The 13,794-nt window shown below is 35.8% G+C and overlaps 1 protein-coding gene across 3 annotated transcripts in view; it reads left to right on the plus strand.

The window, feature by feature from the left end:
* Positions 1 to 2,989: 2,989 nt before the first annotated feature.
* The window catches only part of Tmprss15 (transmembrane serine protease 15), a 103,892-nt gene continuing 93,087 nt past the window's right edge, over positions 2,990 to 13,794 (plus strand). For all 3 annotated transcript variants that reach the window (XM_040750556.1, XM_040750557.1, XM_040750558.1), the window contains exons 1-3: positions 2,990 to 3,326; positions 6,176 to 6,306; positions 6,553 to 6,620. In XM_040750556.1, the coding sequence (XP_040606490.1) occupies positions 3,182 to 3,326; positions 6,176 to 6,306; positions 6,553 to 6,620 (344 nt within the window). In that variant the 5' untranslated portion in view covers positions 2,990 to 3,181. The remainder of the gene's footprint in view (positions 3,327 to 6,175; positions 6,307 to 6,552; positions 6,621 to 13,794) is intronic.

The following is a 13,794-nucleotide window of genomic DNA, read 5'->3' on the forward strand; positions in this document are numbered from 1 at the left end:
AATTAGACATTCTTTTTAAAAAGAAGGTTTCTTCATTGTCTTTATTTTTGTTGTATATACTTGTACAAAGCAGTGGATTCCACACTACCATTTTTGAGCAAATGCATCACATTTACATTTACTCCATAGTGACCCATAGCTGCCTTCTCCCTTCTCATTTCCCTTCTTTTCCAAATTCTTTATTTTCTGTCATCTTTTCTTCCACTTTTCCTTTTTATAATTTCATTTTACATTTCAACTACAGTTCCCCCACCCATCCCTCCTCCCACAGCTCTGCCTCCTCTCATCTTCCCTCACTTCCACCCAGCCGACCCCCAGTCCTCTCGTCCTCAGGGTAAGGGCTCCCATGAGTAGTCAACACACTCTGGCACAATAGGTTGGGGCAGGGCCAGGACCCTCTTCCATGCATTAAGACTGAGCATGGCATCCCACCATAGGGAATTGGCTCCAACAAGCTAGCTCATGTACTGGGATTATATAGTGCCACTGAGATTGCGTCTCAGCCTAAGGAATGGGCTACAAAAAGTTTTGTATCATGGTCCTACTGCCAGGGGCCCCTCTGATAGTCCAAGCTTCACAAGAGCCTCCCACATATTGTGGGCCTAGTTCAGTCCCCTGGATTCATTTTAATATTTAGTAGGCAACTTTAAAATCCTCCACCCACATGAACTTTCCTTAACTCATAAATGGTGACTCTTTCATCTCATAGATGCCCCCACCCTCTCCCAGGCAGGGCTAGCTGAACATACAAGAGCAAACAGGTATTTGTGGAGTCAGTATCCCACAATGGGCATGGCTGTGTATTGACTAGAGATCCCACTTACTCACCGGTAACTGCCGGACCTTTGACCCTGATCTCTCTGATTCTCAAAGGTACTGACAAGGTACGGTTCGAGGTGCCTAAGGACTTGATCACACCCAGGCAGCACTGGCTTTATTGTCTATATACAGTTTTTAATTTCATCATTCCTCAAGTGGACCTTCTGTGACCTGCTTCCCAGACATTCATGTTAAAACAGTGAACTAATTTCTATCGTGTTACAAACAGACACAGAAAGGTATTATCACAACCAGTTCTCTGAATTTGACTTTGGTGTTGGTTTCTTTAAGAATTTTTGAGTTACTATTGGATAAATATATCAGTATAATTCTCCTTGGTTTATGCTATTATTTAAAACTCAATTGAAACTGTCAAAATAACAATGTATTTTTCTTCTAATTTTACATGTAGTTCTACTGTATATTTACTCCACCTTGAATTTATTCATCCTAAGACTGTGAGATAATAATCTAATTTTATTTATTTGGCTGATGCATAAGAAATCATCTCAACACGACTCCTTGAACAGCAATTCTTCCTCATGTATTAACAATAACACTACATTTAATGTATGATGTTTTCCATGCACAAATCAAGTTGTGTCTGGGCTCTTTGTTCTACACTGAGCTGAATTTCTGATCCCTCATGGATTCTACACTCCCATCGTTACAACTTTGCAATGAGTTCTTTTACCTGATAAGACAGCTCTGATTTTATTGTAATAGTTTTCTTTGTACATTTCAAGACATGACATATTACTTCTCACATCCACTTGTTTAATTTCATACTGTCCTTTACAAATTATCATCTTCAACAAGATATTCTTCCACATGCTTATTTGCACACACTAAACTCAGATATATGTGTGTGTGTGTGTGTGTGTGTGTGTGTATGTATGTATGTATCATGTGAAACGAGTTTTTTGGTTTTTGTTTCCCCTCCCTCCCTTCTTCCAGTCTTTCCAGGCCACACCACCCCTGCTGTTCCCCCCCACCAATCTACTCCTCCTCTGTTCAGAAAAGGGCAGGTATCCCATGGATATCAACAAAACACAGCATATCGAGTTGCACTAAGATTAAGCACGTCCATATATATTAAAGCCGAGTAGTGTGACTCACTCAGTATGAGAAGTATGGTTCCAAATCTGAACTTTTGCAATACTTCCTAACCTAACTACGTCCATTTGGATTTTCAATTTTATATTTTATGTGTCGTTTCTAACCTTACAATAGAGCTCATGAATGTAATATTATCTAGCAGTATAAAAAGGACATGGCTTACTCCTAAGTAAATTAGATACAATTGACTTACTGAATAGTTGATTGATTAATTTATATTCTGGTCTCATTACTGTGTAAGTTAAGAAAGTTCCAACTATACACCCCACTTTAATTATAAGAAAAGTTTCGTGGAATGCACAGGTCTACGGTTACCGCAGTGGGATGTCTGCTAAGGACATCTTAACCTGTTCTCTTGTGTTATTGACATATTTTAGATGATAAAGTACACCAATAAGTGAACAAGGTCTCCTCTGCCTAGCAATTTTCTTAAAATAGAAATCAACACTCTGTTTTTCTTAGGGTGATTAATCGCAGGTACTGATAATTAATTGCTCATATCATGTAGAGTAGCCCTATGATGCTAAGTGGACTCTCCTGTAAGTAAAATCAATACTGCCTTACATTGCAAAACTTCAAGAGTGACATAAGAAAGTTCCCAAGACTTCTGTTTATTTCAATAATATATGTATGTACACATACATACACATAAGAGAAAGGGGAAAGTAGGAAGATACAAACAGCGCAGTAGACTAAGATACTCTATAGTATACATCTATGTGTGTTGTGGTTTGGATGATTTTTACCTTCTTACAGAGGAAACCCTGAGTCACAGGGCAGAAGGTTATTCTGTTAGGAACACTTATGCAAATATCAAGTGCATTCCCTAATGACCATTTTCTATTATCATTTTCATGGTTTTTTAATAGTTCTTAAGGAGACTAAGGGTCATTTTATTTTTGTTTATGGCATTCATTTAATTTCTCTTACCCTGACGAATGGCCAGCTCACATGACTGCAATTTACAACTCTAGGCATCTTTACTCACTCACTATATCTTCTTAAATATTAACTGCCCCTTTTAAAGATACTGACTGTATAGCGACATACCATTTCCAGAGGGACACACACAGCACATTCACACTGAAGACTGTCAGTGTTGGCTTGAGGAGTTGGTGCCTTTATAATCTTTAGGAACTTAATAGATTTTACTTCACTTTAGTCTTTAAAGTATTAGTGTTGCTGGGGTGAAGAACTGTAGTCTTCCATAGTTACTACATTATCAATCTTTCAAAAATAAAAAATGAAGTCAAACAGAAAGGTGGCTGTAGGACATCGCTCTCTCAGCTCTTTCGAAGCAATGCTCTCGGCTCTCTTCATTATTCTTATTGCCCTCTGTGCTGGGTTAATTGCAGTGTCCTGGCTGGCAATCAAGGATTCAGAAACAGGTAAGCTATGCACTTAAACAAGGAACATGTTCTAAGTCAATCTTTGTTGTAATTTATTCATTACTTTGGCTACACTACCGAATATTGTTGTTTCACTTATGTGGTTCTGGACACTTCATAGAAAATTAAGAAGATCAGTTGTTACGTCATTTAAAATAATCACAAATTCAAATTTGGGAAGAAAATATTTTAATTTTTTTTGCAAAATAATATTCAGTTTTTAATATCAACATATAATGTAGTAGATTTCACAGTCTGAATACTCATAGTGATAAAAATGGAATCATAAACATTAAAATATCTTGTATTATACAAGCCCATACACATGAAGAGTAAGTGAACACTATTGTCCATTTACATATAATGATATCTTGGACTAAAGTGTTACAAATAACATGAGTAAATAAAGCCAAACATAAATACATAAAGACAGACATATAAGAATTTTATTCTGCTCGAGGAGTAATATGAAAAGAAAAGAGAAAGAAATTAAAGTGCCATCGTGTAGAATTATGCAAATATGGGTCAAAAACTTTTCAAAGATATATAAATATATTAATATGATGTAAGGAATCTTTAACTTCAGTAGTGTTTCACCATCTGGGTTATGAATGAAGAACTGGAGAAAATAGAAGATATCAGGTCCACAAACTGGACATCAATTCTGAGAATTTACTCCTAATTAGCCCCTATTCACTTATAAGATAAATATATAGTCAGAATCATCATAATAGCCTCGGCACTGAATATTCTTTTTTGATAAAATTTAATTTATGTTTTAAAATGATGAATTGTATGTGGCCTAATTCATTCTAAAAAAAAGACAAATAGGAAAATTTACTTGTGAGTCACCTTAGTTTTAACAAGTAAGTATTTGGGGGTAAGCTCTTTTCCCCTGACAAATAAATGTTTGAATTTGGATATAATAAAAAGAATTTGTGGTTTTATAGAAATAATTTTAGTATAAAGCCTGATAATTTTAATATTTTAACCATCTAGAAGGCATCTCCTTTAAGATGAATATCTGTGTTTAGTATGATCAATACCCAAGTTTCACTTTTAGAAAATTGGAGGTATTAGGTTTATTTATATGCTTCAAATAACTTTTAAAAAATAATAATTTTGCAGTCTAATGGAATTTTTGAGTTCATGGAGGATACATCATTTATTTATTCTATAACATGAACATTATTTGTAAATGGTAATGCAATGTAATGAGGAATAACTCACAATAAAGAGAAATTTGACTTTAACAAATAATAAAACATTAGAAGAAATAATATGCATTATAGTTATTTTATTTTTGCACTTATGGAAACATTGTAAAGTTTTAGCATCTTTAACCGACGTAGGTTTATATCACATTCACCCTCTATTTCCTCCCTCAAACCTTTCACAGCTGCCCTCCCTTGAAACCCTCTCAATTCCCCCAACTCTCAAGTTGGTAGCCTCTTTCCTTGATTATTGTTATATGCACATATATATGTGAACGTGTAAAATTTTAAAATACTGTAAGGATTATATAGCCTTCACCAAACTTGTTATTTTCTTGTGCAGACATAGAAATTGTCTCTACTAAAAAATTCACATTGGTGTGATATGACTAACTAAACCATATTCTTTATTCAGACTGCTGGTTTCTCCACCAACATCCTAATATCTAGGGTGCCGTTTGGTTCCATACACAGAAATACTAATAAGGGTCTCCAAACCTCCTTCAATCAGACATCTCTCAACTCTTTCACAGTTTTTCTCATTTAAATGGGAAAATTTAAATGTAATTTAATTTGTGCACAAAATGGAAATTATGTAAATTATGATAAGGTACATAATTATATAATGTTAATTGTATAAGCTAAATGTAATTTCATCTTTTGAAATATTAGCTTTAATATTTTTAAGGACAGGAAATTTATGTGCCTAGGAGAATTTGGGGGTTATAGTTAACCAAATATATTTTTAAATTTCACTCCCATCATTGCTCATCTATGCTGCCTTAGGACATTATATCATTCTAAGCCCCCATTTCCCTATTGTATGAAAGAAAAAAAACTTCTCATATCATACCATTGTGAGAATTATTTAATATTATTATTGCATTAACTAATGGCTTATCATTTTGTGCATTTAAGCCAAAGCTACTCATTTTAAATACAAGTATGTATCAAAGAAAATATTCAGATAAAAAGACTGTCTAACTTGTTCACCTCACCTTACGTTACTTTCCCACTGAGACTGTGTATTTGCTACATCATTCTCTATAGCTTCTCCAATGAAGACAGTTCCTGTCTCATGCCAAAAGTCATACATGCCAAATTTATAATTACTAGAATGTAAGAAGTGGCTTTAAAGCTGTTTCAAAGTTACACATGAGCAGAAATCTTCACAGAAATTCACACGTAGAAAGCCAGCAGTGTCCAGGAGGCTTGGGGTCCAAGAGACATCTAACAGCAGCTACACAACTTTTAATGGTCCATTTCTCACTATGTTTTCCTGAGTCACTTCCCATAATTGGTAAAGCATGATTATGCCCTGTGACTTCCAACAGGAACCTCAATTCAAAAATAAAATGAAAAGAAATGTATGGCTTGACTTCAAAGAAAAGAGGAAGAATAGTGGGAGAGAAAATAAGCGTATATAACTTTTTAGCCTTTTAAAACAACCAGATATTGAAAATGAAAAGGGGGAGTGGGTAGCTGGTTTTGACAAAAAAGGACTTCAAAAAAAAAGCAAGGGTTAAATAATTACAGAGAAAGTATACTAAATGAGTGTCATTGCTTCTATACCATAAATCAGGCCGCAATACTCTCTTCCATTAATAATAATTTATTTCTTATTAATCCATCTAGATGCATCCCTTGGAAAAAGTCATGAAGTCAGAGGGACATTTAAAATAACATCTGGAGTGACATATAATCCTAATTTACAAGACAGACTCTCCGTGGATTTCAAAGTTCTTGCTTTTGACCTTCAGCAAATGGTAGGGGGGCTGTCTCTCCACAGCTGGTTTTAAAAATCATAATCAATTTTATTAACTTCTTTTCAAATGATACACAGCCCACGTTTTTTGTTCACTCAGACATGCTGTATTCACAATTCACAACTGCACGAACTGCGCCCCCCCACCATGAACATTTCCTCAGTTCTAAACAGATTGCCTATACTTTGTATAAAAAGTTGATAAAAGTTTAAACATTCAATTTAATATAGTTTTCATCTTTTTTAGATAGATGAGATCTTTGAATCAAGTAATCTGAAGAATGAATATAAGAAATCGATGGTTTTTCAATTTGAGTGAGTATATTTGAAACCATCCCACTGGTAGCACATTGCTCCCAGTCAATTTAGCTCAAATGTGTAGTGTCATTTTGAATAGGAAAATAGAAATAGTTCCCACATTGTGTGAACAATTGGAAATATTTTCTAGTAAAAATATTTCATTTTTAGTAGGAGATAATGGTAATATTTGATAATTGATTTATTGACATGTTTCTCTTACAAGGGTAAAATTGTCCAGATGTGCATAAGGACTAAAACTGAAAATGTGCCATAGAGATACAGTGCCTCATTTGTTAAGAACACGTGAAACTTCTTAGTTATTAGCAAAATAATATGTCACCTAGTTTGTTTACGTTGGAAATCACAAAAGAGAATTGTTAACTTTTGTACGCTAGGATTGTAGCATCCTCTACCCCCTTCTGGCCTATGTTGGCACGTGTGTACACACACACTTGCACACACACCTATGCACATAGTAAATACATATTCATAATTTCAGTGTTCAATAACTTAGCATCTCACATTAATAGGTTAATATATAATTCCACTATGAATACTTCAAACTAGAGCAAGTATTGCTGTGTAGATACATTAAGCTACACAATATATGTAAATATAGCATTTCCTCCAGGAACATTTAATATGAGACTTAACCTCTTAAAAATGAATGTTTCTTCATGTGTCTCTGTTGAATCATTGTGTCCATAGATGAAAGTCCAGGGCAACCCTGGCCTGTCCTTATGCTTACGTCACACTGAATGTAATGATTTATTACCTGGGAGGACCAGAGGGACTTTGAAGCAGAGATACACCAGAACAGCACAATTAGTGAAGAAGATTGTGCTGCTAATGAGAATCTATAAATTAAAAATAAATAAAGTAGTGTTCTACTCAAATTAGAAAATTCAAGTACAAATGCATGCAATTCAGCAATAACCTTTGTATCTAAAATAGAAAAAAATGAGAAAGTCTTTTCATTTCCTAAAATGAAAACAAAAATGTGACAAAAAACAATTTGGATGAGAAAACTGGTGTCAAAAGATACCAGTTGTTTTAATGTAAAACACTACTAAAGACAGAGAGAAAAACAATACAACGTAAACTGTAAGGCACACACATCATAAACTGCCATGTCAGTATTTGATACGTTTTTCCTAATGGCTACCGTGACCTCTGGAGTCTCATTTACTTCATTTGCAAAGTTGACTTTTTATTGGAAAAGTCTACCTTTTATTTATCCTTGTCTTTGTTCCCCCTCCTGCTTTCTTCTTCAGAAAATCGATCAGTCTATGTGAAAACTTATAGCACAGTCTGTATTCAAAGTCCCTCATTTAATATTATTATGTCTTATTCTTAAAACAATCTTATTTTACATAATCATCCCAGTTCCTCTATGACTCTCCACACCCTACCCCCCCATCCACTCTTCAGAGAGGGTGAGGCCTCCCTTGGGGAGTCAACAAAGTCTGTCACATCACTTGAGGCAGGACCAAGGCCCCCCAGCTTGCATCTAGGTTAAACAAAGCTGTCTTAATTTTTAAGCCAGAATATTAAACACTGTGGAAAATATAGAACCCATAATCAAAACAGTGCGGAAAGCACCTTACTTTTCTATGTATTTTTTCTTAAATCTTAACTGTATAAATAATTACATAAATGAAATTCTTCTCTGAAACCAATAGTAATTGTTAGAACAACCATGTGGAAAGATAATAAATCAGATTATTAATTAAATGAATCCAGCCTGAGTCTGATGTGTGGTGGTCAATTTAGAAACCTAGGAGAGTGTTCTAACTTTATATTTCATATCAAATATAATGCAAATTTAAGGGTTTTTTTTTGGTTTTACAAGACGGGTTTTCTCTGTATTGTTTTGGAGGCTGTCGGTCCAGCCTGGCCTCGAACTCACAGAGATCCGCCTGCCTCTGCCTCCTGAGTGCTGGGATTAAAGGCATGCGCCACCACCGCCTGGCCTAAGGCTTTTTTTTTTACAAATCTTTTTTGTTGTTGTTATTGTTTTCAAGATGGGGTTTCTTTGTATTGTTTTGGAGGCTGTCCTGGAACTTGCTCTGTAGACCAGACTGGCCTCAAACTCACAGAGATCTGCCTGCCTCTACCTCCTGATAAAGGCATGCTCCGCCAATGCCCAGCTTTTTGCTTTTTGTTTTTTTGTTTTTATAAATCTTACATTGCTTTGTTAATAAAAGCTACAGAAAAATTGGAGATGCAGTTAGTGTTCTACAGTAATTGTATTGCAGACGTGATGTAAAGACATATTAGCATATTAAAGTGATGTACAGGTGTGTAGGGGGAGGACAGTGCCATAGATAGAGACCTCTCTTCTGTTATTATGCAAATTGTACCATCATTTCCTTTTTCCTTCCCTTCCTTCTTAGAATGACACATCACTGTCATGTTTCTTTCCACCGAGGCATTTATAATTATCTCCTCAATCTGACGTGATGGAGCTGTCACCTTGACTTTGTGTAGTCTGTAGGAAACAGTGTTTCTCTTCTCTTCCCCAAATGATCTTCAGCTTAGCCAGTGATGTCTCTACCATTCTTCTAAGAAAACCACACGCTTTGAAAGAGACAGTGAAATGAAAAATTAAAATCAAGTATAAATCAAATAAAGTGAAATCATCCAAATATAAACTAGTGTCCTGTGCATTGCAGAAGTAGAGGACAAAATAATGCCAAAGGGAAAACATAAGTGCATAGTAAGAATCAACAAAAAGTGTATTAAATGGCAGTACTATGTGTGTGTGGGGGGGGATAATAGCTCAGTCATGGAAGTTTGAAGACTTGAGTTCATTGTCTAGAATTTACAAACAAAGCAGGTTTTGGTTGCACAAAACAAACAGGTCTACGGGCCTCTCTGGCCAGCTAGCCAAACCAAAATTTGAGACAGTAGGACCCAGATAAAATAGGAGATTCTGTTTTAAAAGTGAAAGTGGACAGTGTCCTGAGTAAGGGCAGCTGAGGTTGACCTCTGGCCTCCATGCATAGGGTATGCATGTACCCTTCCCACCCACACACCCAGATATCTATACATAAGAACACACACATATACATGTCCATTCACACGCACACACACACACACACAAATGAATAAAATACCCATGAAAACTGAAACAAGTATTTTGTCTTCTCAACAACAGCCAATAAATATCAATTTATGCTTCCACACCTCTCGTTTTTCTAACAGAGGAGCCTTGCTTTCAACCACATGATTTACAAACTTTTAAGAATCAAGATATTGAGAATGAATTTTATTAAGGAATTCACACAACTAACACTATCAAGACATTCTCTCTTGTGATGAGGTATAGAGAGCATTGTCTTAAACTTCTTGTTTTGGGGTACTTATAAGATGTTTAATTTCCTACCCAAAAGAGTTACGTAGGCAGTGACTGATAAGTAAATGCAGCCATTAATAAATAATAATTAGTCTCTTAAGGTGCTATGACAATGATGATTTAAAATCCCTGTTTCAAGGAAGTGAAAATACTGTTAAACAGACATACCAACATTAAGGAATATCTAAAGTTACTAAGAAGTTAGTCATATAAATTATGCATACATACTTTATAATAGTCCAAGGAGATATAAACGATTTAGGATAACTTAGCCTTTGATTGGCTGCTTTGTCTAAGTTATTTTCAGAGCTTTAGACAGAAGTTCATTCAAGTGGAAAATATCCATGCTACTTAAAATTAATTCTCTCAAACAGCATGGATGCAAAGACATTTAATGTTGTTTTGGACATCAGAAAACCATTAAGTAATCATTGTTAGTACTATGTCTTGTGTATTTTCTAATTTCAGTTACTAGAAAGAAGCTTTATTCCCCTCAGCCCAATGCAGGTTTTCTGCATTCTCACCCACTGATGAGGCTGTAGTACGACACCTTGCAGACTAAATTTAGTTCCCTACTCATATCTTGGGTTTATCAGCTCTGAAAGACTCTATAGCACACTCTGAATGCAGATGTGTTCCTATGTACTGTTTCAGACACTCCTGTGGATTCCATAAATCCTTGTTACTCTGTTTTAGCACCTGTGGTGACCTATCGCATCATGCGTGCATCCCCCACAACCATCTTTCATTCTTCTGTGTAGTTTCTCCTTAGCTGGACTCCCACTTTCCTCTTTAGTGTTCTTCCTTTCCATCCTAGCAACTGCTGAGCTCCCTCATGGCACATCTCCAGTGATGCTTAACTGGCACACTTGCTCCCCAGCCCAGTCAGAACTTTGTGCAGTCATACAAAATGCCACCATCAAGATGTGATGGAATTGTCTTCTCTCCTTACTAGACAATGGGGTCTGCCACGGAGGTCAGAAGAAGGCTTTGGGTGCCCTGGAACTGAAGTTGTGTATTGTTTTTAACAATCATGTGGGTGTTGGGAACCTAATGCTGGTCCCCTGCAAGAGCAAGAAGTACTCTTAACCACTGGCCCCTCCTTCCAGCCCAGAATCCTGTTCTTGAAACTAAATGAAGGCTGGATGGTCAATTCAGTGCCAAAGATTTATGCCTAGAAAAAAAATGACATAAAGTCAAGTAAAATTAATGGGAAGAAGGCAGTTCATAGCATTGTCACTTTCTTTGAAATAACAAACTGGAAAAGGAAAATATGGGAAAGGAAAGGAGAACAAGGAGACATTCAAAGCTATTTAATTTTCTCTCTTTCTCGTGTGTGTGTGTGTGTGTGAGAGAGAGAGAGAGAGAGAGAGAGAGAGAGAGAGAGAGAGGGAGGGAGAGAAAGAGTATGTGTGTTGATGTATAATATTTCATTTGAACCCAGAGTACTCCCATTCACCTAGATGAGCTAGCCAGCTTGCTCTCAGGATTCCCCATCTTTGCTTCCAAATGCTGGTATTACACTTAGGAAGGAAATGGCCTCCTAGCTTTTATATGGGTGTTGGGGATTCAAATTCCAGTCATCATGCTTGTGTGTCATCCTCGTAGTCTCTGTGTTATCTTAAATAATCACTAATGAATATCCATAACCATACAAAAGGGGCCTAATACCACCATTAGAATTAAGCATTTCAATTTTTTATTTGATTTGTAAAATCATGGAATTATGGCACAGAAATTATTGATTTCTCCTTTGCATAACAGCATCCATTGTGAAAAACGTATATCTAACAATATTTTAAAATACAACAATTTTAGTGGCCTCACTTGCCATGTGTCATCAAACTATATCACCAAGAATATCAAAATTAGTCATCATTCTAGTTGATAATATTTTTACAAGTATTTCATGTATTTTTGCCACTTTCTAAAGTAAGTGTGCATGTGTATGTGTGTGTGTGTGTGTGTGTGTGTGTGTGTGTGTGTGTTGTGTAACCAGTTTGAAGAGAAGAATCTGTTGTCTTTCTCTCTTTGGAGTACTGTTATTCTGTGGAAAATGTCTGATTCACAGAGCATTAGCAGTTGACTCTTTAATAAAGGGCTGTTTGCCCTCGGTGGCCATGTGCACTTTAAGTTTGCCCTTTGCACACAGATGAGTCACAAAGTTCGCAAAAGAAAGAGCTGTGTTTACTCAGCAAACCTAAAGGTTATCAGTATCATTAAGGAAAATATGAGATAAGAAGCATTTTGACCTATTACAACCAAGCTCTCTGTGCAATGATAGGATTTATCTAGCTACAAAATTAATGAAGAGAGTAAGGGAGAGACAAAAGGAGAAGGGCTGTGTAGCTCCTCTACTAACAACAAGTTCTTTGAAATGAAACTGGCTATCATTTTTCCTTAAAGGAATGATTTTCTCATTTGTCTTCATAAATAAAATAAATCTCACAGAATGGATACAGATCATTGATAAACTACCAAAAATAAGTTTCTGCCTGCTTATATGATGAAACACAAATACTTATCATGGTTTCGTTGATTTATCCTATACATCTTTCTTATCTCAGCATTTATACTGAATACAAAAATAAATTGTAAATGATACAATCTTATATGTATCTATAATATAGACCTGTTATCCTCATAGAGATAAATCATTAAGTGCAATATATAATTCACAACTAAAAAGACACATCTTTCATACAAATATGCTTATACCTGAGGTTGAATTATTCTAGTTAGCTACTATCCAGTGTAGGAAAATTTCAGAACTTTGTTCTCTCTGCCTCAAATACATTGTGTCTTCTACTGCCTGATTCAAGCTACCCACAATCTAGGGTTCTGCATAATTAAATATGTAGAACTATATGGAGAAGATGTGGATTTCCTTACCATATAAATTATCCTTTGTGCAACAAAAGAGAAAGTAAAACCATGGAACTGACAAGAGTAGATAAAAGATTCTGTGCATTCCTGCTTTATTTTAAACCATATTTAATCCCGTTTAATTTAAGTGTGAGCTCTTAGTTCACGCTTAAACAGTCGGGGTTTGGCAAAGGAGGTAGATTCTGAAAACATGAAGGAAATGGGCAGGATAAAGAGGGGCTGAAAAAGGGAGATGGACGGTGGTGAAGGGAAGGAAAAGGAAGCCGTGCATACTGAAAGCATATAGGAATGAAACATCCTCTTTCCTTCGACTAACAAAAGCATCCAAGTAGCTAGGTATTTGTGTGCGTGCGTGTGAGTGTGTGTGCAAACATGTGTGTGCGTGTCTATCATTGTGTGGTTGTAAGCGTAACAGGAAACATGAGGTCAATGGAAAGGTATGAAAGAAAACAAAAATCTCTCAAGTGTCTCTACTGTTTTCAAATGCATTCTTTTTAAATCTATAGTTTATATTAAGAAAATAACATTTAAAATGCAAAATACAGAGAGGGGTTAAAGGGAAGAATTCTTCTATTGTGACAGATCCTATGGACAAGAAATATCTTAAAAGAACAAATATCCTGAGTGCCCAGTAATTCCGATTATGTTTCTGTTCTTTCGATTCACCAAAATCAAGACATATTAAGAACTTTGGTTAAACAAAAGAAAAAAGAGAACTAAATACAAATGTCTACAGAACCTTAGTATCCGGCTTTCCTCAATTTGTACAGTTCACTTGAAATAAGAATGAAGTGATGTCAGACTTCTCTTGCCCTAAGAATCCATCAGACACATTGCAAACTCACACACTTCATTCCTTCAAACAGCAAAATGGCAGGACACTGTGTGACGCTATTTGATTTGACAGGATAGACTAGAGGATAGCACTGTGCTCCTGTGTGCCCT

Source organism: Mesocricetus auratus, unplaced genomic scaffold (assembly GCF_017639785.1).
Source record: "Mesocricetus auratus isolate SY011 unplaced genomic scaffold, BCM_Maur_2.0 Super-Scaffold_100008, whole genome shotgun sequence".
Taxonomy (NCBI): domain Eukaryota; kingdom Metazoa; phylum Chordata; class Mammalia; order Rodentia; family Cricetidae; genus Mesocricetus; species Mesocricetus auratus.